General features: G+C 46.0%; 1 protein-coding gene and 1 non-coding gene across 13 annotated transcripts in view; one reads left to right on the forward strand and one right to left on the reverse strand.

Annotated features, from left to right (window-relative positions):
* Positions 1-13,049, forward strand: part of FAM184B (family with sequence similarity 184 member B) — a 171,705-nt gene extending 158,656 nt beyond the window's left edge. For all 12 annotated transcript variants that reach the window (XM_078367454.1, XM_078367457.1, XM_054253460.2 and 9 more), the window contains 6 exons: positions 927-1,099; positions 4,566-4,712; positions 7,145-7,262; positions 8,656-8,760; positions 9,889-10,088; positions 11,278-13,049. In XM_078367454.1, the coding sequence (XP_078223580.1) occupies positions 927-1,099; positions 4,566-4,712; positions 7,145-7,262; positions 8,656-8,760; positions 9,889-10,088; positions 11,278-11,371 (837 nt within the window). In that variant the 3' untranslated portion in view covers positions 11,372-13,049. The remainder of the gene's footprint in view (positions 1-926; positions 1,100-4,565; positions 4,713-7,144; positions 7,263-8,655; positions 8,761-9,888; positions 10,089-11,277) is intronic.
* Positions 13,050-16,525: 3,476 nt separating this feature from the next.
* LOC118152514 (U6 spliceosomal RNA) lies at positions 16,526-16,631 on the reverse strand. The gene has a single exon (XR_004741274.1). It is a non-coding gene; the product is annotated as a U6 spliceosomal RNA (small nuclear RNA).
* Between the last annotated feature and the right edge of the window lie 551 nt (positions 16,632-17,182).

Here is a 17,182-nt window from a genome sequence, read left to right on the forward strand (position 1 = left end):
CATTCGTCAAGGGTGGTCTCCACAGGGCAGTAACCCCCCTGCTCTTACTCTTCTAGGTTAGGCATGTGAGAGGGCCAAGAGGGTGCCCATAGGTGCCCCCACCATGCCAACCCCAGGGCAGGAAGGCAGAGACATGGAACCTGGGTCACAGATTCTCCCAGGGAACAGCTGTGCAATTATGGTGTGCAGCGAGCAAATACATTCACAAGCCATTGGGCATATTTGAGTTTGAAAACTGTAACATTCACTAGTCACAGATTAAATCTGACCCCATTTGCTGTTGGACAGCAATCTTTGTGTTTCTACCAGAACTACTGACATTCTAGAACAATTTTGTTTAGCAAGCATTCACGTGGCACCTATAGAATACACCATGCTAGGTGCTACACCGTTGGAAAGATGAAGCGAGGAATAGCTCCCAATCCAGCCAAGGAAACCAGCTTGAAAACATATTCTCTTCCGTGTCACCCCTTACAGAGCCAGAGCTGGCGAGATTTGGTGGTATCAGAGAAAGCTTATCAGTTCTCCCCTGAGAGGTGGGGAAGGCTTCACTGAGGCATTGTCACTTCACTGAACACTTAACTTCACTAAGGGACACGGAGGCAGGCAGGGCGGGCACCTCGGGTAGAGAGCACGGCAAGGGCCTGGGGCAGGTGGAGTGTGGTTGGTGTTCATTTGGATGCAAGCCCCATTCTTGGCTCAGAAGTTTTATTAAACTCTAAGGGCCAGATCTGGCCAACTCCCAAAGCAGGAAAAGTTTAAGAGACTGGATGGGAGTCCCAGCAAGGGGACCCAGGAACCTGTCTCGGGCTCCAGCCTAGGCGGGACACCCGTGGATCTCCGTCTCGCCGCAGCACAGCTCTGGCCCTTTGTGCCTCGTCCGCCCCTGCGCCTCCTGAAAACAGCTCTCCTGGTTGCCTTCTCAGGAACGGGGTGGCCCGGGTCAGGCCGGCTTCCCACCGGGCGCTGCTGGGCAGGGTCCGGGCGAGGGATGCAGGCTCTGGGAGGAGAACGCGCAGCTCCAGGACGCGGTGCGGCGGCTGCGTTCGGAGGTGGAGCAGCATCAGCAGGAGGCGCAGCAGCTCCGTGACCAGCGCAGGTCGGTGACCCCGCCCCCCACCAGCTTCCCTCCCCCCAACCCACAGCGACTTGCTGAGCCTAAGACTTGCAATGGGTCACTCCCTCCTGCACCGTGCCTTGCAAGACACTAGACACTTAATGCGCCAGCATCTCACAGATATTACGCCTCGAACTCATGAAAAGTCCCAGAGTGCCAGAAATTCTAGATCTCAAAACGGCAGAGGAAGTGACTTGAAATAGAAGAGGGAGTCCTGTTCCCTGCAAATCAGGGCATTTATGAGACCAAGAATTGGACCTAGAAGACACCAAAAGTGTCATCAAATCCAACCTTAGGGAGACAGTGTGGTGTCTTCTTAACTAGCTGTGTGCTCTTAGCTAGCTGTGTGAGGTTGGTGAGTCAGCTGACCTCTCCCAGACTGAGTCCTCTGTAAAATGGGGTAAGACTCCAGCCTTGGCTGGCGCGGTGGCTAACGCCTGTAATCCCAGTACTTTGGGAGGCCAAGGCAGGCAGATCACCTGAGGTCAGGAGTTCAAGACCAGCCTGGGCAATATAGTGAAACCCCATCTCCACTAAAAATACAAAAATTAGCCAAGCGTGGTGGTGTGCATCTGTAGTCCTGGCTACTTGGGAGGCTGGGGAGGGAGGATTGCTTGAGCCTGGGAGGTGGAGGTTGCAGTGAGTTGAGATGGTGCCACTGCACTCCAGCCTGGGCAAGAAGAGCAAAACTCTGTCTCAAAAAAAAAAAAAAGAAAAAGAAAAGGTTCAGGGAGGCTTTCCATTGCACTGTGTTGTTAGGGAAGGCTGGGCTCTGAACTTTGGTCAACGTTGGTAACTCTGCCTCTGATGCATGACCTTGGGTCAGTTTCTTGACCTCTCCATGCCTCACTGGCCCAGAGCATGAGAGGATAACAGGGCCAACACAGGGCTGTTGGGAGAACGGAAAGAGAGAACGTGTACAGGGTTTGGAACGATGCTTGGCACACAGCACTGATTCAAGAAATGTCTGTTGTCATGGTTCTCACACTTGAACTTGCATTAGAATCACCTGGGAGGGAGGGGTGTGGTGGCTCATGCCTGTAATCCCAGCACTTTGGGAGGCTGAGGCAGACTGCCTAAACTCAGGAGTTTGAGACCAGCCTGGGCAACATCTAAGAACCCCATCTACACTAAAAATACAAAAACAAAAAAAAACACCAGGTATGGGTGTGTGCCTGCAGTCCCAGCTACTCAGGAGGCTGAGAGGGGAGGATCACTTGAGCCCAGAGGGTGGAGGCTGCAGTGAGCTGAGATCCTGCCACTGCCCTCCAGCCTAGGTGACAGAGCAAGACCCTGTCTCAAAAAAAAGAAAAAAAAGAAAAAGAAAAAAGAATCACCTGGAAGTTTTGTTGAATACATTTCTGGGCTCTACCTTCGGCATTTCTGAATCACTAGAGCCACGGTGCAGCCTGCAAACCAGGATTAATTAGATTGATTATCATTGGAATTAGGATTTGCGTTTCTAACAAATTCCCAGGAGATGCTGATGCAGTGTCACCAGGATGCTACTTTGAGTGCCACTGCCTTCTTATCTGTGAGTCCTTTACTTCACTCTTGCTGCAGTAAATGTCCAGACCAAGAGAGTTTTCCAGAGGCGCTGGAATTCTTCATAAATCCTCCTTTTTTAGGCAGAAGCACTCGCTGAGATAAACCAGGGTGTCCTGGAGGCCTGAGGTAGTGCTGGGCACATGGATTCCCAGCCAGAGGTGCCCCTCATGGGAGCTTTGTTAAAAGTCCACACTCTGGAGCCACCCCAGTTGCAGGAGGTCTGAGAGAGACCTGGATGTGGAAAGGAGGTCCCAGCAGGGGCCTGGATGTGGAAAGGGCCACCCCAGTTGCAGGAGGTGTGAGGATGGGAAATCTGGATGTAGAACGAGGCTCCAGGAGACTAGAATGCCCAGTGGAGATTGGGAGGAGAGCCACCAGCAGACAGGGGTTATTCTGAGTCCTACACTCACTGGTGAGGGACACTTCCCCCTGCCAGGGCCAGGTGGCTGTGAAAGAGCTCAGGCCCAAACTGGACTGGGGTCATGAGGCCTCCCTCCCCAAGCGAACAGCTGACCTGAGGCTCATCTGAGAGGCAGCCAGGAACCCACCTAGCCAAGGTGGAACAACTTAGTTTCAGTTAGTGACTCACCATGTGACCTTAGCAACTCCTTAGAATAAGGAGTTTGGATTAGCAACTCCTAACCATTTTACATTACAGCCCCCTCCAAGTGAGAAGAGCAATGGTCCCACTCCTGGGAAGGAATATATCACATAAAATTTGCTTGGACCGGGCCAGGCATGGTGGCTCACACCTACAATCCTAGCACTTTGGGAGGCCGAGGTGGAAGAAACGCTTAAATTCAGGAGTTAGAGACCAACCTAGGCAACATAGCGAGACCTCACCTCTAACAACAAAAAAAGTGCTGGCCGGGTGCAGAGGCTCACACCTGTAATCCCAACACTTTGGGAGGCCAAGGCGAGTGGATCATCTGAGGTCAGGAGTTTGAGACCAGCATGGCCCAAAAGGTGAAACCCCATCTCTACTAAAGATACAAAAACTTGGTGGGGCGTGGTGGTGGGCACCTGTAATCCCAGCTATTCAGGAGGATGAGGCAGGAGAATTGGTTAAACCTGGGAGGTGGAAGTTGCAGTGAGCTGAGATCATGCCATTGCAGTCCAACCTGGGCAACAGAGTGAGACTCCATCTGAAAAAAAAAAAAAAGAAAAGAAAAGTGCTTGTACCCTCTGAGGGCAATAGACCCCTGAGGCTTTTCTATTGATTCCGCTGTTTCTCACTAGTAAGAGAAATTATCACTAATGGTTGAGCATGTACTTTATGCCATGGACTGTTCTGGACATGTATTAACACAATTCCTCCTTGCAGTAATTCTGTAAGGTAGGTTCCACTGTCACCTGCATCTGACAGGAGGATGCAGCAGGGAGTAGCTTGCCCAGAGTCACACAGCTAGGAAGTGATGGGGAGGCTGTAGACACAGGCAGCCGGGAATGGGTGGGAGGGCTGAAACACTGCCATCCCACCCACTCCCACCCTCCTTTCCACCCTGGACTGGCGGCTCCCTGGGTCTCAGAGTCCAGCATTCAGGCGATACTGATAGAGAATCTCAGCCTCCCGCCTCCCCACTGGCCCCAAGTGAAGAGCATGTTTTCTGGGGCTCCCCTGCAGGGCTGTTCTCCATCACTTCTGCCTGAAGGCTGTCCTCATGCTCACGTTTCTCCTTCTGAGATGGGAGGGTACTGAGAAGGGGTCCCACAGTGGGGGTTTGTTCTGGACTCCACAACTCGGAGACCCTAGATGTCCTTCCCACAGGTATCCTCAGTTCACAACCTCTCCCCACCCAGCTCTCCTAAACTGGGCAGCAACGAGGGGAATAAACCCCAGAACCCAAGGGGCGCCATCCCCGGAGCTGGGCAAGCCTGGCTGTGCTTTCGTCCACCACAGGTTGCTGGAGGAGAATCAGCAAGCCCAGCGGGCCAGGGAGGTAGAGACACTCCGCCAGGAACACCGGAAGGAGATGCAGGCCATGGTGGCCGATTTCAGTAGTGCTCAGGCCCAGCTCCAGGCCCGGCTGGCAGCCCTGGAAGCCGAGTAAGTGAGACCTTGGGCCCCAGGGAGGGACTAGCAAATGTGCCATTTGGTAGGGTGCCAACTCACCCCAGTGGCCCTGGGCTTTCCTGGATTTCAAATGAAAAGTCCTGGGTTCTGGCTGGGCCCGATGGCTCACACCTGAAATCCCAGCACTTTGGGAGGCCGTGACAGGCGGATCACTTGAGCTAAGGAGTTGGAGACCAGCCTGACCAGCGTGGGGAAACCCCATCTCTACTGAAAACACAAAATTAGCCGGGTGTGATGGCACACGCCTGCAATTCCAGCTACTTGGGAGGCCAAGGCAGGAGGATCACTTGAGCCTGGGAGGTGGAGGTTTCAGTGAGCCAAGATTGGGCCATTGCACTCCAGCTTCAGCAACAGAGCAAGCTCGGGGGGGATGTGGGGGTGGGGAGGAACAAGCCAAGAGGTCATCATTCTCCCTTCATTTTATGAGGCTGTGTTCCCCTTTCCTGCAGGTCACTGGGAATCTGTGAGGATGAGCATTGGTTTAATACTCACACTTGGAAGAAATCAGAAGGATCAGGGCTGCTCAGTTATGAGCATTTTCTCTGTTCAGATAGTATCATCCCATTTAATCATCACAACAGTACTTGAGGGTAGAGTCATTATTCCCACTGGTCCCTCATGCACACTTATTATATTTATTCATTCAACAAATATTTGTTAAGGACCCACCGTATGCACAGCACTGCTTTAGGCTCTAGAGTTACAGCGAAGAACAAAACAAAGAGTGTCCATAGGCTCACAAATTCTGCTGAGGACTCAGATAAGAAATAAGCAAACAGGCTGGGCTTGGTGGCTTATGCCTGTAATCCCAGAACTTTGCATGGCTGAGGCTTGAGCCCAGGGAGGATCCCTTGAGCCCAGGAGTTTGAGACCTGCCTGGGCAACGCTGCGAAACTCTCTCACAAAAAATAAAAAAATTTAAAAAATTAGCTGGGCATGGTGGTGTGTGCCTGTAGTCCCAGCTACTTGGGAGGCTGAGGTGGAAGGATCATCTAAGCCCAAGAGGTTGAGGTTGCAGTGATCCATGATTGCACCACTGTACTCCAGCCTGGGTTACAGAGAGAGAGAGACTCTGTCTCAAAACAAAACAAAATAGACCCTGTCTCAATAAAAAGAAAAAGCAAGCAGTTAAATTCATAACAGATGGTGAAAGTGCTAGAAGACAGGATTGGGAGTGGCAAGTGTGGGCAAAAGAAGGCCTCTTTGAGGAGGTGACATTTAAGTACAAGGAGGTGAGGGCACTCCTGAGCCATCTGGAGGAAGAACATTTGAAGCATATGCCACACCTGGTGCAAAGGCCCTGGGACTGCTTCACGTTCCTGAAAACAGCCCAAAGGCTTGTGTGGCTAAACAGAGTGAGAGGGAGGGTGGGAGGGAGGAAAGGAGCTGGGCAGAGGAACCCCTGCCCTGATGGGAAGGAATTTGGATGTGTTCAGAGTGCCCTGGGAAGCCATCGCAAGGCATTGGGCAGGAGTGACATGGTCTGACTGCTGAGAAGAAATGGGGAGGGGGTGACTGGCAGGAAGACCATTTAGGAGGTGATGGCTGCAAGCCAGGTCCTGACAGGCAAAGCCCCTTGCCCAAGGTCAGGGCATTAAGTGAATTTAAATGTCACCTGTCTGACCTTTCGCCTCAGCTCTTAAAAACTTCTCCACTGTCTCCAATACAAAACAAATCATCCAAAAGCCAGCAGGAAAGGTTTTACCAGCTACAGTCTACAGGGCACTTGCTATGTAAGCCAGGGGCCCATTATCACACGGAATTCTTACAACCACCCAGTTCCATGGCCAGTTTAAAGAGGAGGGAACCAAGGCCCACACACAGGTGAAATGATGCCCAACATCACATATCTAGAAAAAAGCAGAGCCAGTATTAGAGCCCGGTCATTTCACCCAAAGCCCTGGGCTCTTATCAACTCCTGTCAGTCAGTACGTCATCTGCAGCCCTAGCCCTGCTCGCCTCCCCACCCAGTTCCTTCCTGGCTTCACACTGAAAAAGCAAGCAGTGGTTACTGGCAACGGGCCGTGCTCCGTGTCCGCCAGCAGATGGCGCCAGAGCTTTAAGAGAACCTTCAGGCCTCGGGCGGAGTTGGGGGCATGTTCCTGCCCTGGGCTGTTCTCCCAGCAGCATCCCTGGTTCTTGAAGCCCCGCTGTGTGCAGCACTCTGTGCACACAGGGGGCCTTTGGTTCCCGGCCCTGCAGCCTCAGGGGACCTGACAGAGCTGGGATTCTGGGTTCTGCCAGCCATCTCCCTGGGGGGCCCTAGCTAAGCCTCTGCTGCTATCTGGGCCTCCCCGGCCGGGCTGAACACAGGATGGCATTCCCGTCACGTGCACTTACTTGTTCTCCCGCCTTGTTGAGTAATTGCTCTAAGGGGGACCTGACTGCATGTCTGCTTGGAACAGACTGAAAGATTCTGGAGAGAAGCCAGGGAAGGGAGCGTCCAGGCCTGAGGACCTTCAGCTCATAGGCCGCCTGCAGACCCGGCTGAAGGAGAGAGAGGACATCATCAGGCAGCTCACGGTGAGGCAATCCGGGGAGGGGTGTTCACTTGCACTCAGCATTTCTCTAGGTGCCCTAACATCTTGCTTTATAAAGAATCCTTTCAGACCAGTCGTGGAGGCTCACACCTGTAATCCCAGCACTTTGGGAGGCTGAGAAAGGTGGATCACTTGAGGTTAGGAGTTTGAGACCAGCCTGGCCAACATGGTGAAACCTCGTCTCTACTAAAAATACAAAAATTAGCTGGGTGTGGTGGTGGGTGCCTGTAATCCCAGCTACTAGGGAGGCTGAGGCAGGAGAATCACTTGAACCCAGGAGCCAGAGGTTGCAGTGAGCCAACATCACACCACTGCTCTGGCCTGGGTGATAGTGCAAAATTCTGTCTCAAAGAAAAAAAAAAAAAAAAAAACAATCCTTTATTTTCTATTATTAAAGAAGACATACTCACTAAAAAATTAATACAGGAAAATAGAAGGAAAAAAATCATTTTACTCCCAAATCTAACAGCATTTGCCCTATGTTAATTTTTTTTTTTTTTTTTTAAACTTACAGAATTTGAGAAAATCTAGAATGGCTTAAGTTTGAATTTTAGTAGAATCAATAGATGTTTTTATTGTTCTTTTTGGTAAAAATGACCACTTGTTTTCTACTTAGCAAAGCTACTTTCTAGACCCCTTGAAAAGAACCCAAATCCCTCTGATTCAGTATCCACCCAAGGCCTGCTGGTCATTTCTTGGTAATGTCTCACCCTCCACCTGCTCCCACCCACCCACCTACCTTCTGTGTCTCCTGGTGCTTTGAAAATTAGGTGACACTGATAAGGAATTATTGCTCATTTGCTAAGTGTGAACAGGTATTGTGAGTTTTTAAAGTAATCCTTATTTCTGAGAAATACTATTTTTATAGAGAAAGTTATGTAATAACTGAAATTTAATACTAATATAGCAGGAGAGAAAAAAGTGGAAAATGACACTTGGCTATACAGTTATAATAGGTAAAGTGGGGGATGGATTTCATTACCCTCTCTATATTTGTATATGTTAGAAAACACAAATGTAAACAAAAGACAGGAAGAAAGAAGGCGAAATCCTCTGCATACCTGGAGGTTTTCTTTCTTTGCCTTATTAACTTTCTGCAGTACGTTACCTTCACATGCTAAGAACAATTGGATTTCCGGTATCCTAAAGCATAACCTTGCCCTTTTCTTTACAAGAGGGGCTGGGGACATAAAAGATCAAGAGGAAATGTGCTTCCTCAAAGCTTCAGCGGCTGCCAGTTTGATTCTCGCTGCCTTCCCCTTCCTCCCCTGGACTTGACTTCTCTCTGCAGTCTGCCCTCACAGTCATCTTCCTTCAGGTCAAACCCAGTGCTGTGTGGTTAGGTTCACTTAGACTCAGTTGTATTGCTTTTTCAGGAAGAGAGAAGATTTCACTACACAGCATTCCCCAGTGCAATGTCCCACCGGAATCGATCTTTTTCTTTCAATCCTCACCCGGGATATTTGACTCCTTCCATGAAGGTAAATTGGTTCTACTGGTTTTAATGCATGATACAATTCTGTTGGTTTCATTTTTCTTAAAGGTAACCACAGGTTATTGATGGGCTGGTGTACGCTCAGAGAAATATTCATTGGAAAAAAACGACCCATGAGAAACAGCCCGAAGTACTAATAGTGTTTATATCTGGCTGGGCAGATTATGTGTGACTTTTATTTTTTATGGACTTTTGTATTTTCCAAACTTTTTAGAGTAAATATGTGTCAGTATTAAGAACAGCTCTACCTAGGTAATGGGAGGAAGAAGAAGAGTAAGAATCTTCCACTTCTTATTTCTGTACCTATTTTTGGAATTTTTCACATCCAATTCTCTTATCTGCTATCACAAAATCCTAAAGGCTCTTTGAAAATAGTATTTTTGGCCAGGTGTGATGGCTCACATCTGTAATCCCAGCACTCTGGGAGGCCGAGGTGGGTGGATTACTCAAGGTCAGTATTTCAAGACCAGCCTGGTCAATATGGTGAAACTCCATCTCCATTAAAAAATAGAAAAATTAGCTGGGTGTGGTGGTGGATACCTGTAATCCCAGCTACTCGGGAGGCTAAGGCAGGAGAATCCATTGAATCCAGGAGACCGGGGGAGGGGAGGGGCGGTGTGAAGGGAGCCGAGATCGCACCACTGAACTCCAGCCTGGGCTAGAGCGAGACTCCATCTTAAAAAAAAACAGTATTTAAAAACATAGTTCACAGGACAATACACTTGTGACCTAACTAATGTGATCTCATTTGTAGTTTTTATGTAACCCTCAGTGTGAGCAAATGTAAGTTTCACTCCAGAAATGTGAATGCATTTGAGGCGAGGATGGGCCCAGCTCCTGCTGAGGGTCTTATATAACCTTCTAAAATCTTAAACAAGTTTAGTTGCACAACACATCCATCTCCAGAAGTTCTGGTTAAGAGACTGTGAACATACATATATCTTTATAATACAAAATGAAGATCAGAAGGAAAAGTGCTTTAAAAAATAGCATGTAAGTATATAAATAAAATTGTTGGTTCTTCAGTACAATTGTGATTGGGCAAGCATTATTTGCTTGTACAATAATGCTTGTTTTTTATGCATTGCGCTAACCTTTCCATTAATACAAACAGAAAAAGAAGCTGGAGGACGTGCCCAGCCGCGTGGTCAGCGTGCCGAACCTTGCCTCCTACGCAAAGAACTTTCTGAGTGGCGATCTGAGCTCCAGGATTAATGCCCCTCCGATAACTAAATCACCCAGCTTGGATCCAAGCCCCAGCTGTGGCCGGCCCTACAAACCCAACCAGTCTCTGGATGCAAAAACTGCCTCAAGGTTCCGGGAGTTGTTGGGGACAGAGGCCCTGATTCTATTTCCCCATAGATAAGAGGGAAATGAGGATTCTTTTTGGCACCTGCTAAGTACTTGGCATTTGGGTGATATAAAGAGTAGCAAAACAAGCCCTGCCTGAAAAATGACAATTTAGTCAAAAGGAAAGACTGTGTAAGAGAAGAGAATTATGTCATTTGGAAGGGGTACTATTCCTGGTACCAAATTCCAGAAGGCCCTTTTTCATGGATGATTAGACAAGGGACACTGAATCACTTAGCTGAAAACTTCAGAATGGGTTACACAAAAGGTAGACCCCATCTGGCCTGGAGGTCTGAATTCAAATCACACTCCTCCTCATTCTTAGCTGTGTGGCCTTGCACGGGTCACTTGACCTCTCCAGGTTACCATATCCTCGCCTCTAAAATGAAGACAATACAGCATCTATCTCATCAGACTAATGTGAGACCAAAGGCATTAATCCATAAGACATGCTTAGCACAGGACTTGGCACAGAAATCTTCAATATAGTTTCAGTATTATTACTAATATTATTCCTCAAGATTTACTGTGTCACCTTGAATTCTAAAGTATCTTAATCAGGCCGGGCTCGGTGGCTCACACCTGTAATCCCAGCACTCTGGGAGGCCAAGGTGGGTAGATCACCTAAGGTCAGATTTTTGAGACCAGCCTGGCCAACATGGCAAAACCCATATCGACAAAAACCACAAAAATTAGCTGGGTGTGGTGGTCTGTGCCTGTAATTCCAGCTAATTGGGAGGCTGAGGAACACTGATCACTTGAACCGAGGAGCCTGGAGGTTGCAGTGAGCCAAGACCATGCCACTGCACTCCAGCCTGGGCAACAGAGGGAGACTCTGTCTCAAAAAAATAAAAATGAAGTCCCTTAATCTTTAGGTTTGGTTAATCCTGTATAATTATCAGAGCTATAATCACTAAGTCTCGAAGGAACAACAGAGAAGCAAACAATGATGAATCTTCTGTTTTCAAAATGGGAATTAGACACTCCCTCCCCAGCCCCATCCATTTCAACTTGTTTCCCATTACTAATGTAGGCTGGTCCCATTCGGGTATTTTTGAAGGGTAAATAAGCAGTTACCTTTCTCTGAAAAGATGGTGGGTATTAAGTTGTTTATTGCATATTTAAACCATATAAAACATTTTCTTGTTTTTAGGACACCAAACGGTGAAACGGATCAACCCAAAGAAGGCCAGCAGAAACAGGGCTCTCCGCACCAGGAATGGTTTACCAAGTACTTTTCTTTCTAAGCTCATCTTTCAGATACATCACAAAGAGGATACCTGAAAAACATTTCTTTTAAATCATCTGATTGAAGGAATGAACTAAAACCAACCAACCAAATAATATGCTTGTAATATGATTTATATATGATAGCTAAAACAAATTTTGGCATTAACATTTCATACTGTTCTGCCAGGCACCGTGGCTAATGCCTGTAATCCCAGCACTTTGGGAGGCTGAGGCAGACAGATCACTTGAGTCCAGGAATTTGAGACCAGCCTGGGCAATATGGTGAAACCCCGTCTCTACAAAACATACAAAAATTAGCCAGGCATGGCGCATGTGCCTGTGGCCCCAGGTACTTGGGGGGCTGAGGTGAGAGGATTACTTGAACCTGGGAGGCAGAGGTTGCAGTGAGCCAAGGTCGAACTTCTGCACTCCAACCAAGCTGGGTGACAGAGGGAGACCCTGTCTCAAGAAACAGAAGAAGAAATCATATTCTTCCATGGTGATAGTTCATGATAAATATCTTGACATTAAACAAACCAGTGTTATTCAAAAGCATCTACAGGGAAATGTCATTAGCATTACTAATGACCTATATTGTATTTCTAGTGTCCATAACATCATACTCCATTTTGTGGAATATCAGACTTTGTGATTTCCATGATCTACTTTAAAAGTGGTTTACTTGTCCTTAGGATAGTCAACTTACTGATGAGGTTTTCTATGTAAAATGATACAATTCCAAAATGCACATCTAACCTCAATAAGAAGACGAATAAAAGTTCAAAATAAACAAGAAAGCCAACTAAAAAGAAAACAAACCAAACCTACCAGAAATGGATGGTAGCATGCTTGGATTGAGTATTTTCACTTGCTTGGTCTAAGACAAGCAGCAGAATATATATAGATGGGATAACACCTACCTCTAAAAGGGCTTTGAAAGGATTAAGCAAGATAATGTAAGTTAACATGAATTCGAAGTAAGCATCACAGGTTTTTCTGTAAATAACCAAGCCCAGCCCAGTTATAGGTCTCATTTTAATGACTGCAGTGTCAACCTGATCATTTGTGAAGGTCTCTAGACTATCTGTTCTTTGAAGTCAAAAATCTTCTAGACTGGGCACATGGCTCATGCCTGTAATCCCAACACCTTGGGAGGCCAAGATGGGAGGAGAACTTGAGGCCAGGAATTTGAGACCAGCCTGGGCAACACAGCAAGACCTCCATCTCTACAAAAAGAATTAGCCAGGCATTGTATGGGCGCCTGTCGTCCCAGCTACTTAGGAGGCTGAAGTAGGATAACAGTACGAGCCCAAGAGTTCGAGATCAGCCTGGGCAACACAGTGAGACCCCATCCCTACAGATAAAAACAAACAAACAAACTCCTGAACCTCTGGTCTTTGAGTTGGAGCCATTTGTCTCATGGTGTGTAGCTTCTTCACTGCATGGATTTCCAGTGGATTAAAGGAACTGGAATGCCTGTTTATGGTGCTGACATTGCTCTCAGTCCACAGTGACTTGTCTTACTTTCTGACGGTGCAATGTTATTTGACAAGACTCAATACAACTTTCAGGGGGCAAAATACTTTTCAGTCTTTGGTGCTGGCCCAGGAAGTGGCCCACAAACCAATGTTAATTCTATGCATTGTCAAATCTTTGCTCTTGTGAATAAAACTTTGAACAACTGGGCAATAAAAATGGTTGACTTGTATTGATTTTTTTATAGAAAAGTAAAATGAAGACAGCTTGGAAACAGAAAGTTCAGTTCCCATTAACCTCAATCACATAATCTTCAAAAAAACAAAGCTGATTACATATTATAACTGTCATGTTGAGAGAAAACCAAACTTAGGTATTAAAGGTAAATTTCCTGTCTAATCAAAACAAGGCCCCAATACATTTTTAAATGCAAATACTTGACACCATACATGTAACATGCCATATTGTTTTTCATTACCAAATATTTTTTCTTTTCTTAGGGTGTCTCAGCTGATTTAGGCTGCTATAACAAAATATCTTACTTATACTAGATAATTTATAAACAATAGAAATGTATCGCTCACAGTCCTAGAGGCTAAATCCAAGATCAAGGCACCAGCAGATTTGGAGTCTGGTGAGGGCCCATTCCTTAGAGATGGGTGCCTGCTATGTATTCTTATAAGGTGGAGGAGGCAAGAGATCATCCCTAAGCTTCTTTTGTAAGAGGGTGAAGCCTTTCATGAATGAGAAGGCTTTCACGAAGCCTTCTCCTTTTCATGAGGGTGAAGCCCTCATGAATCCACTGCTTCCCAAAAGCCCCACCTCTTAATACTATTACATTGACATTAGGTTCCAACCTACGAGTTTTGGGAGGGATACCAACATTCAGACCACAGCAGTGAACATTGTAGGACTGCTCTTTATTTTGTGTGTTCAAAAAGATTACATACAGGTGGTTCTATTTTTGTGTGTTGAAACATTTTCCCAACATAGTGTAATTCCTGATAACTAGCAAAGCAGGCTACACTTTGCATTTCTGTCCCTTAACTCAGCATAATCTCTGGGCAGGGAGAGAATTTTACTAATTGAGACCCTACATCTGTTTTGACTCCTTTCTTGTTGCAGATGACTAAAAAATCTTCTTAAATTTCTAAATTCTACCCTGCAGTGATTATATCTTTGTTAACAAAATCTTTGCATGCTTCTATAATTTTTTTCTTGAGGCCATGTGCCTTGGGTATTCAAGGAAGGCATTTAAGGACACAAACTGAAGCTGTTTGATTTAATCAAACTGCCATTCAGAAAGTTTCTAGCAATTTACACCATTACCAGCAGTAAATGAAACTGTCTGTGCTCTAACACTATTGACAAAAAATACAATTGGATAGATAAAACATTCTTCCTATTTTAGTTTGAATAATGATTCCATCAGTCTCTCAAGAGCAGAGTGGTCTAGAGATGACAGTGATGGTGTAAAGGTTACAGTGGAGATGGAGATAAATTACCCAATTCGGGATTAAGTTGGCAGAGAGAAATGGGATTTGATGGTCAATCTCTTCAGGCTGTATTATGACAGTGGAGAAGGTAACATGTTCCTGCAGTAAAACTGAAAGGAATACTCTCCGTTCCACATGAATGCAGTGTTCCGTAACTGGGGTAGGTAAGAATGGATTCGCCCAGTCAATGGCTGCATACCATGTACCTGAGCCCGTAACTGCTCTTACACTGATGTAATTCCCAACCCAGCAATTGTTATTGAGGTTATTTGGTTGACAATTTTTCTCCAGCATCCATCAGGATTCTGCAGATCAGGCTGACAAATTACATGGAACTATGATTGGGAACATCTTACTGGCATCTGTCAGATTTCCAAGGGTAGCACACTAATCTTCACCATCACCTCCCTTCCACCCCTAGGATACAGTATTGTTTGTTTTTGAGACGGAGTCTTGCTCTGTCGCTCAAGCTGGGGTGTAGTGGTGCGATCTCAGATCACTGCAACCTCCGCCTCCCGGTTTTAAGCGATTCTCCTGCCTCACCCTCCCATGTAGCTGGGATTACAGGCACCTGCCAGCATGCCCACCTAATTATATTTTTAGTAGAAACAGGGTTTCACCATGTTGGCCAGGCTGGTCACGAACTCCTGACCTCAAAGTGATCCGCCCACCTTAGCCTCCCAAAATGCTGGAATTACAGGCATGAGCCACCGTGTCTGGCCTCAGTATCGTTTTTGATTGACTATTCTACCAGGTCCTCAGAGATAGCCACAGAGGCCCAGGGTACTCAGTCACCTCATCGGTTTCCCACTATTCCCCTGCAGGGAACTGACACTCTACTGTCCTTTTGTGAAGTACTCCCCTTACCTCCCACAGGTTTGACTCCACACATTCCCCTCCCCGGGGATATTTTCCCAGGGCACCACTGGTAGAATCCTCAGCAACTGGGCCACCCTCTTGTGCCAGTGACTATCCATACCTCACACACTGTTCTGGATGTGTTTTGTTGCCAGTTGGACAGTGAATGAGTCAGTCCCCAAGCTTCATCCTACTGCCTGCTCTCAGACCACATCCAGTCACAATTGTCTCAGTAGGGTCTTCCATGAGGCACACCCCAATTAGAAGTGCAAGACATTCGTTGGGGCTGTGAATGCCTTCAGCCAAATGCTACTAGAAACAACTGTATTTGAACAAGTTGGGTCTATGACTTGTTGCGGTGAGGGAGAACATTCATCACAGAGAACAGCAGGGCTTCTCAGAGGGTGTCAGAACCTCTTTTAGGATTTTGGCCTTGGTGAGGATTCATTCAGATTGGATGGTGTCAGAGTGAGGGCTAGTGTAGGATTGAGCATCTCAATACATCTTACCTATAGGAAGGTGGACTAGAGTAGGGATAAAAGCTGTTACTGCCCTTTTTTTTTTAAATAGCAGCTATTACTTTTTTTTTTTTTTAGAGAATATTAGTTTCTGTAATCAAACCCATGTAGATAAGACCTTACATATTTAATACAGTGTGTTACCCTTGTACAAATGGAAAAAAATTAAGTTCAATGTTTCTAGACCAATATGGCTGTTAATTTCTGTACAATGCCAACTCAACACAGTAAACTGGGATACTTTTTCCAAAGTTGACAGCACAGCTAAAGTTTCCAAAAAGTCAAATTATTATATATATATATATATATATATATATATATATATATATATATACGTATGTGTATATATATATATATATATACGTATGTGTATATATATATGTATGTATGTATGTATATATGTATACGTATGTATACATATATATATATATTTGTATAAAAAGACCACTAATAGTCGTATGTTATGCATCAATAGCAGCAGCAGCTTTTCCAGGCTCTGCAGTCACCTGAACAAAATTATAGAGACGTCCAGCACACTCCATTTAAAAAAAAAAAGGGGGGGAAAGGTAAGAAACAAAACCCCAAAAATTGCAAAGTTCTGTTGCTGTTGTGGTACCTGGCACCATTTTTAGAAATTAGCTTCTGAATCATCATCTGGAAAGAAAACATTCTAGAATAACATCATTAAAAACAGCTCTGATAAAGCACAGTCACTACTACGCATCATAAAGCAGGTACAAGGTATTTTACATTCACAGAGGTATGAGACAGTACTGTCCTGTATCTGTAATACTAGAGGATACAACTAAAAAGGCATTATTTGAAAAATATGGAATGCTTCATGAATTTGCGCGTCATCCTTGCACGGGGGCGGTGCTAATCTTCTCAGTATCGTCCAGTTTTAGTATATGTGCTGCCGAAGCGAGCACGCTGTTACTCATTTTAACCAGGAGAAGGATGTTTGGTATTTTGTGAGTGGCAAACAGACCTTGAATTTTTTCTTTTATGTGCTTAGACATAATTATGAAGTGATTTATTTTCATGGCCTGAGAGCAACTTTGGAGTTGGTAGTCAGACTGTTTATGTCCAACAGGAGAATAACATGACCGAATAGTGTTGTCAGCTTCTGAATGTCCGGGACAGGTAGTTTTTTTTTCTCCTCAGGAGAAACATCTATGTTAGAGAAAGGGGAGAGGAGGAAACAGAAGACAAGGAAGAGCCTATGATGTAGGTTTGCTGGTGGGCCAAGGAACACTGGGGTAAAAGAAGGCAGGACGGCAAGACAGCTCCGAAGATGTCTTGGCCAGGCCGATGGGAATGCCAAGCAGACTGCTCAGTATTTTTTATTGTTTCTGAGACAGTCTCGCTCTGTTGTCCAGGCTGGAGTGCAATGGCTTGATCTCAGGTCACTGCAACCTCCACCTCTTGGGTTTAAGCGATTCTCCTGCCTCAGCTTCCTGAGTAGCTGGGATTATAGGCA

Source organism: Callithrix jacchus, chromosome 3 (assembly GCF_049354715.1).
Source record: "Callithrix jacchus isolate 240 chromosome 3, calJac240_pri, whole genome shotgun sequence".
NCBI lineage: Eukaryota > Metazoa > Chordata > Mammalia > Primates > Cebidae > Callithrix > Callithrix jacchus.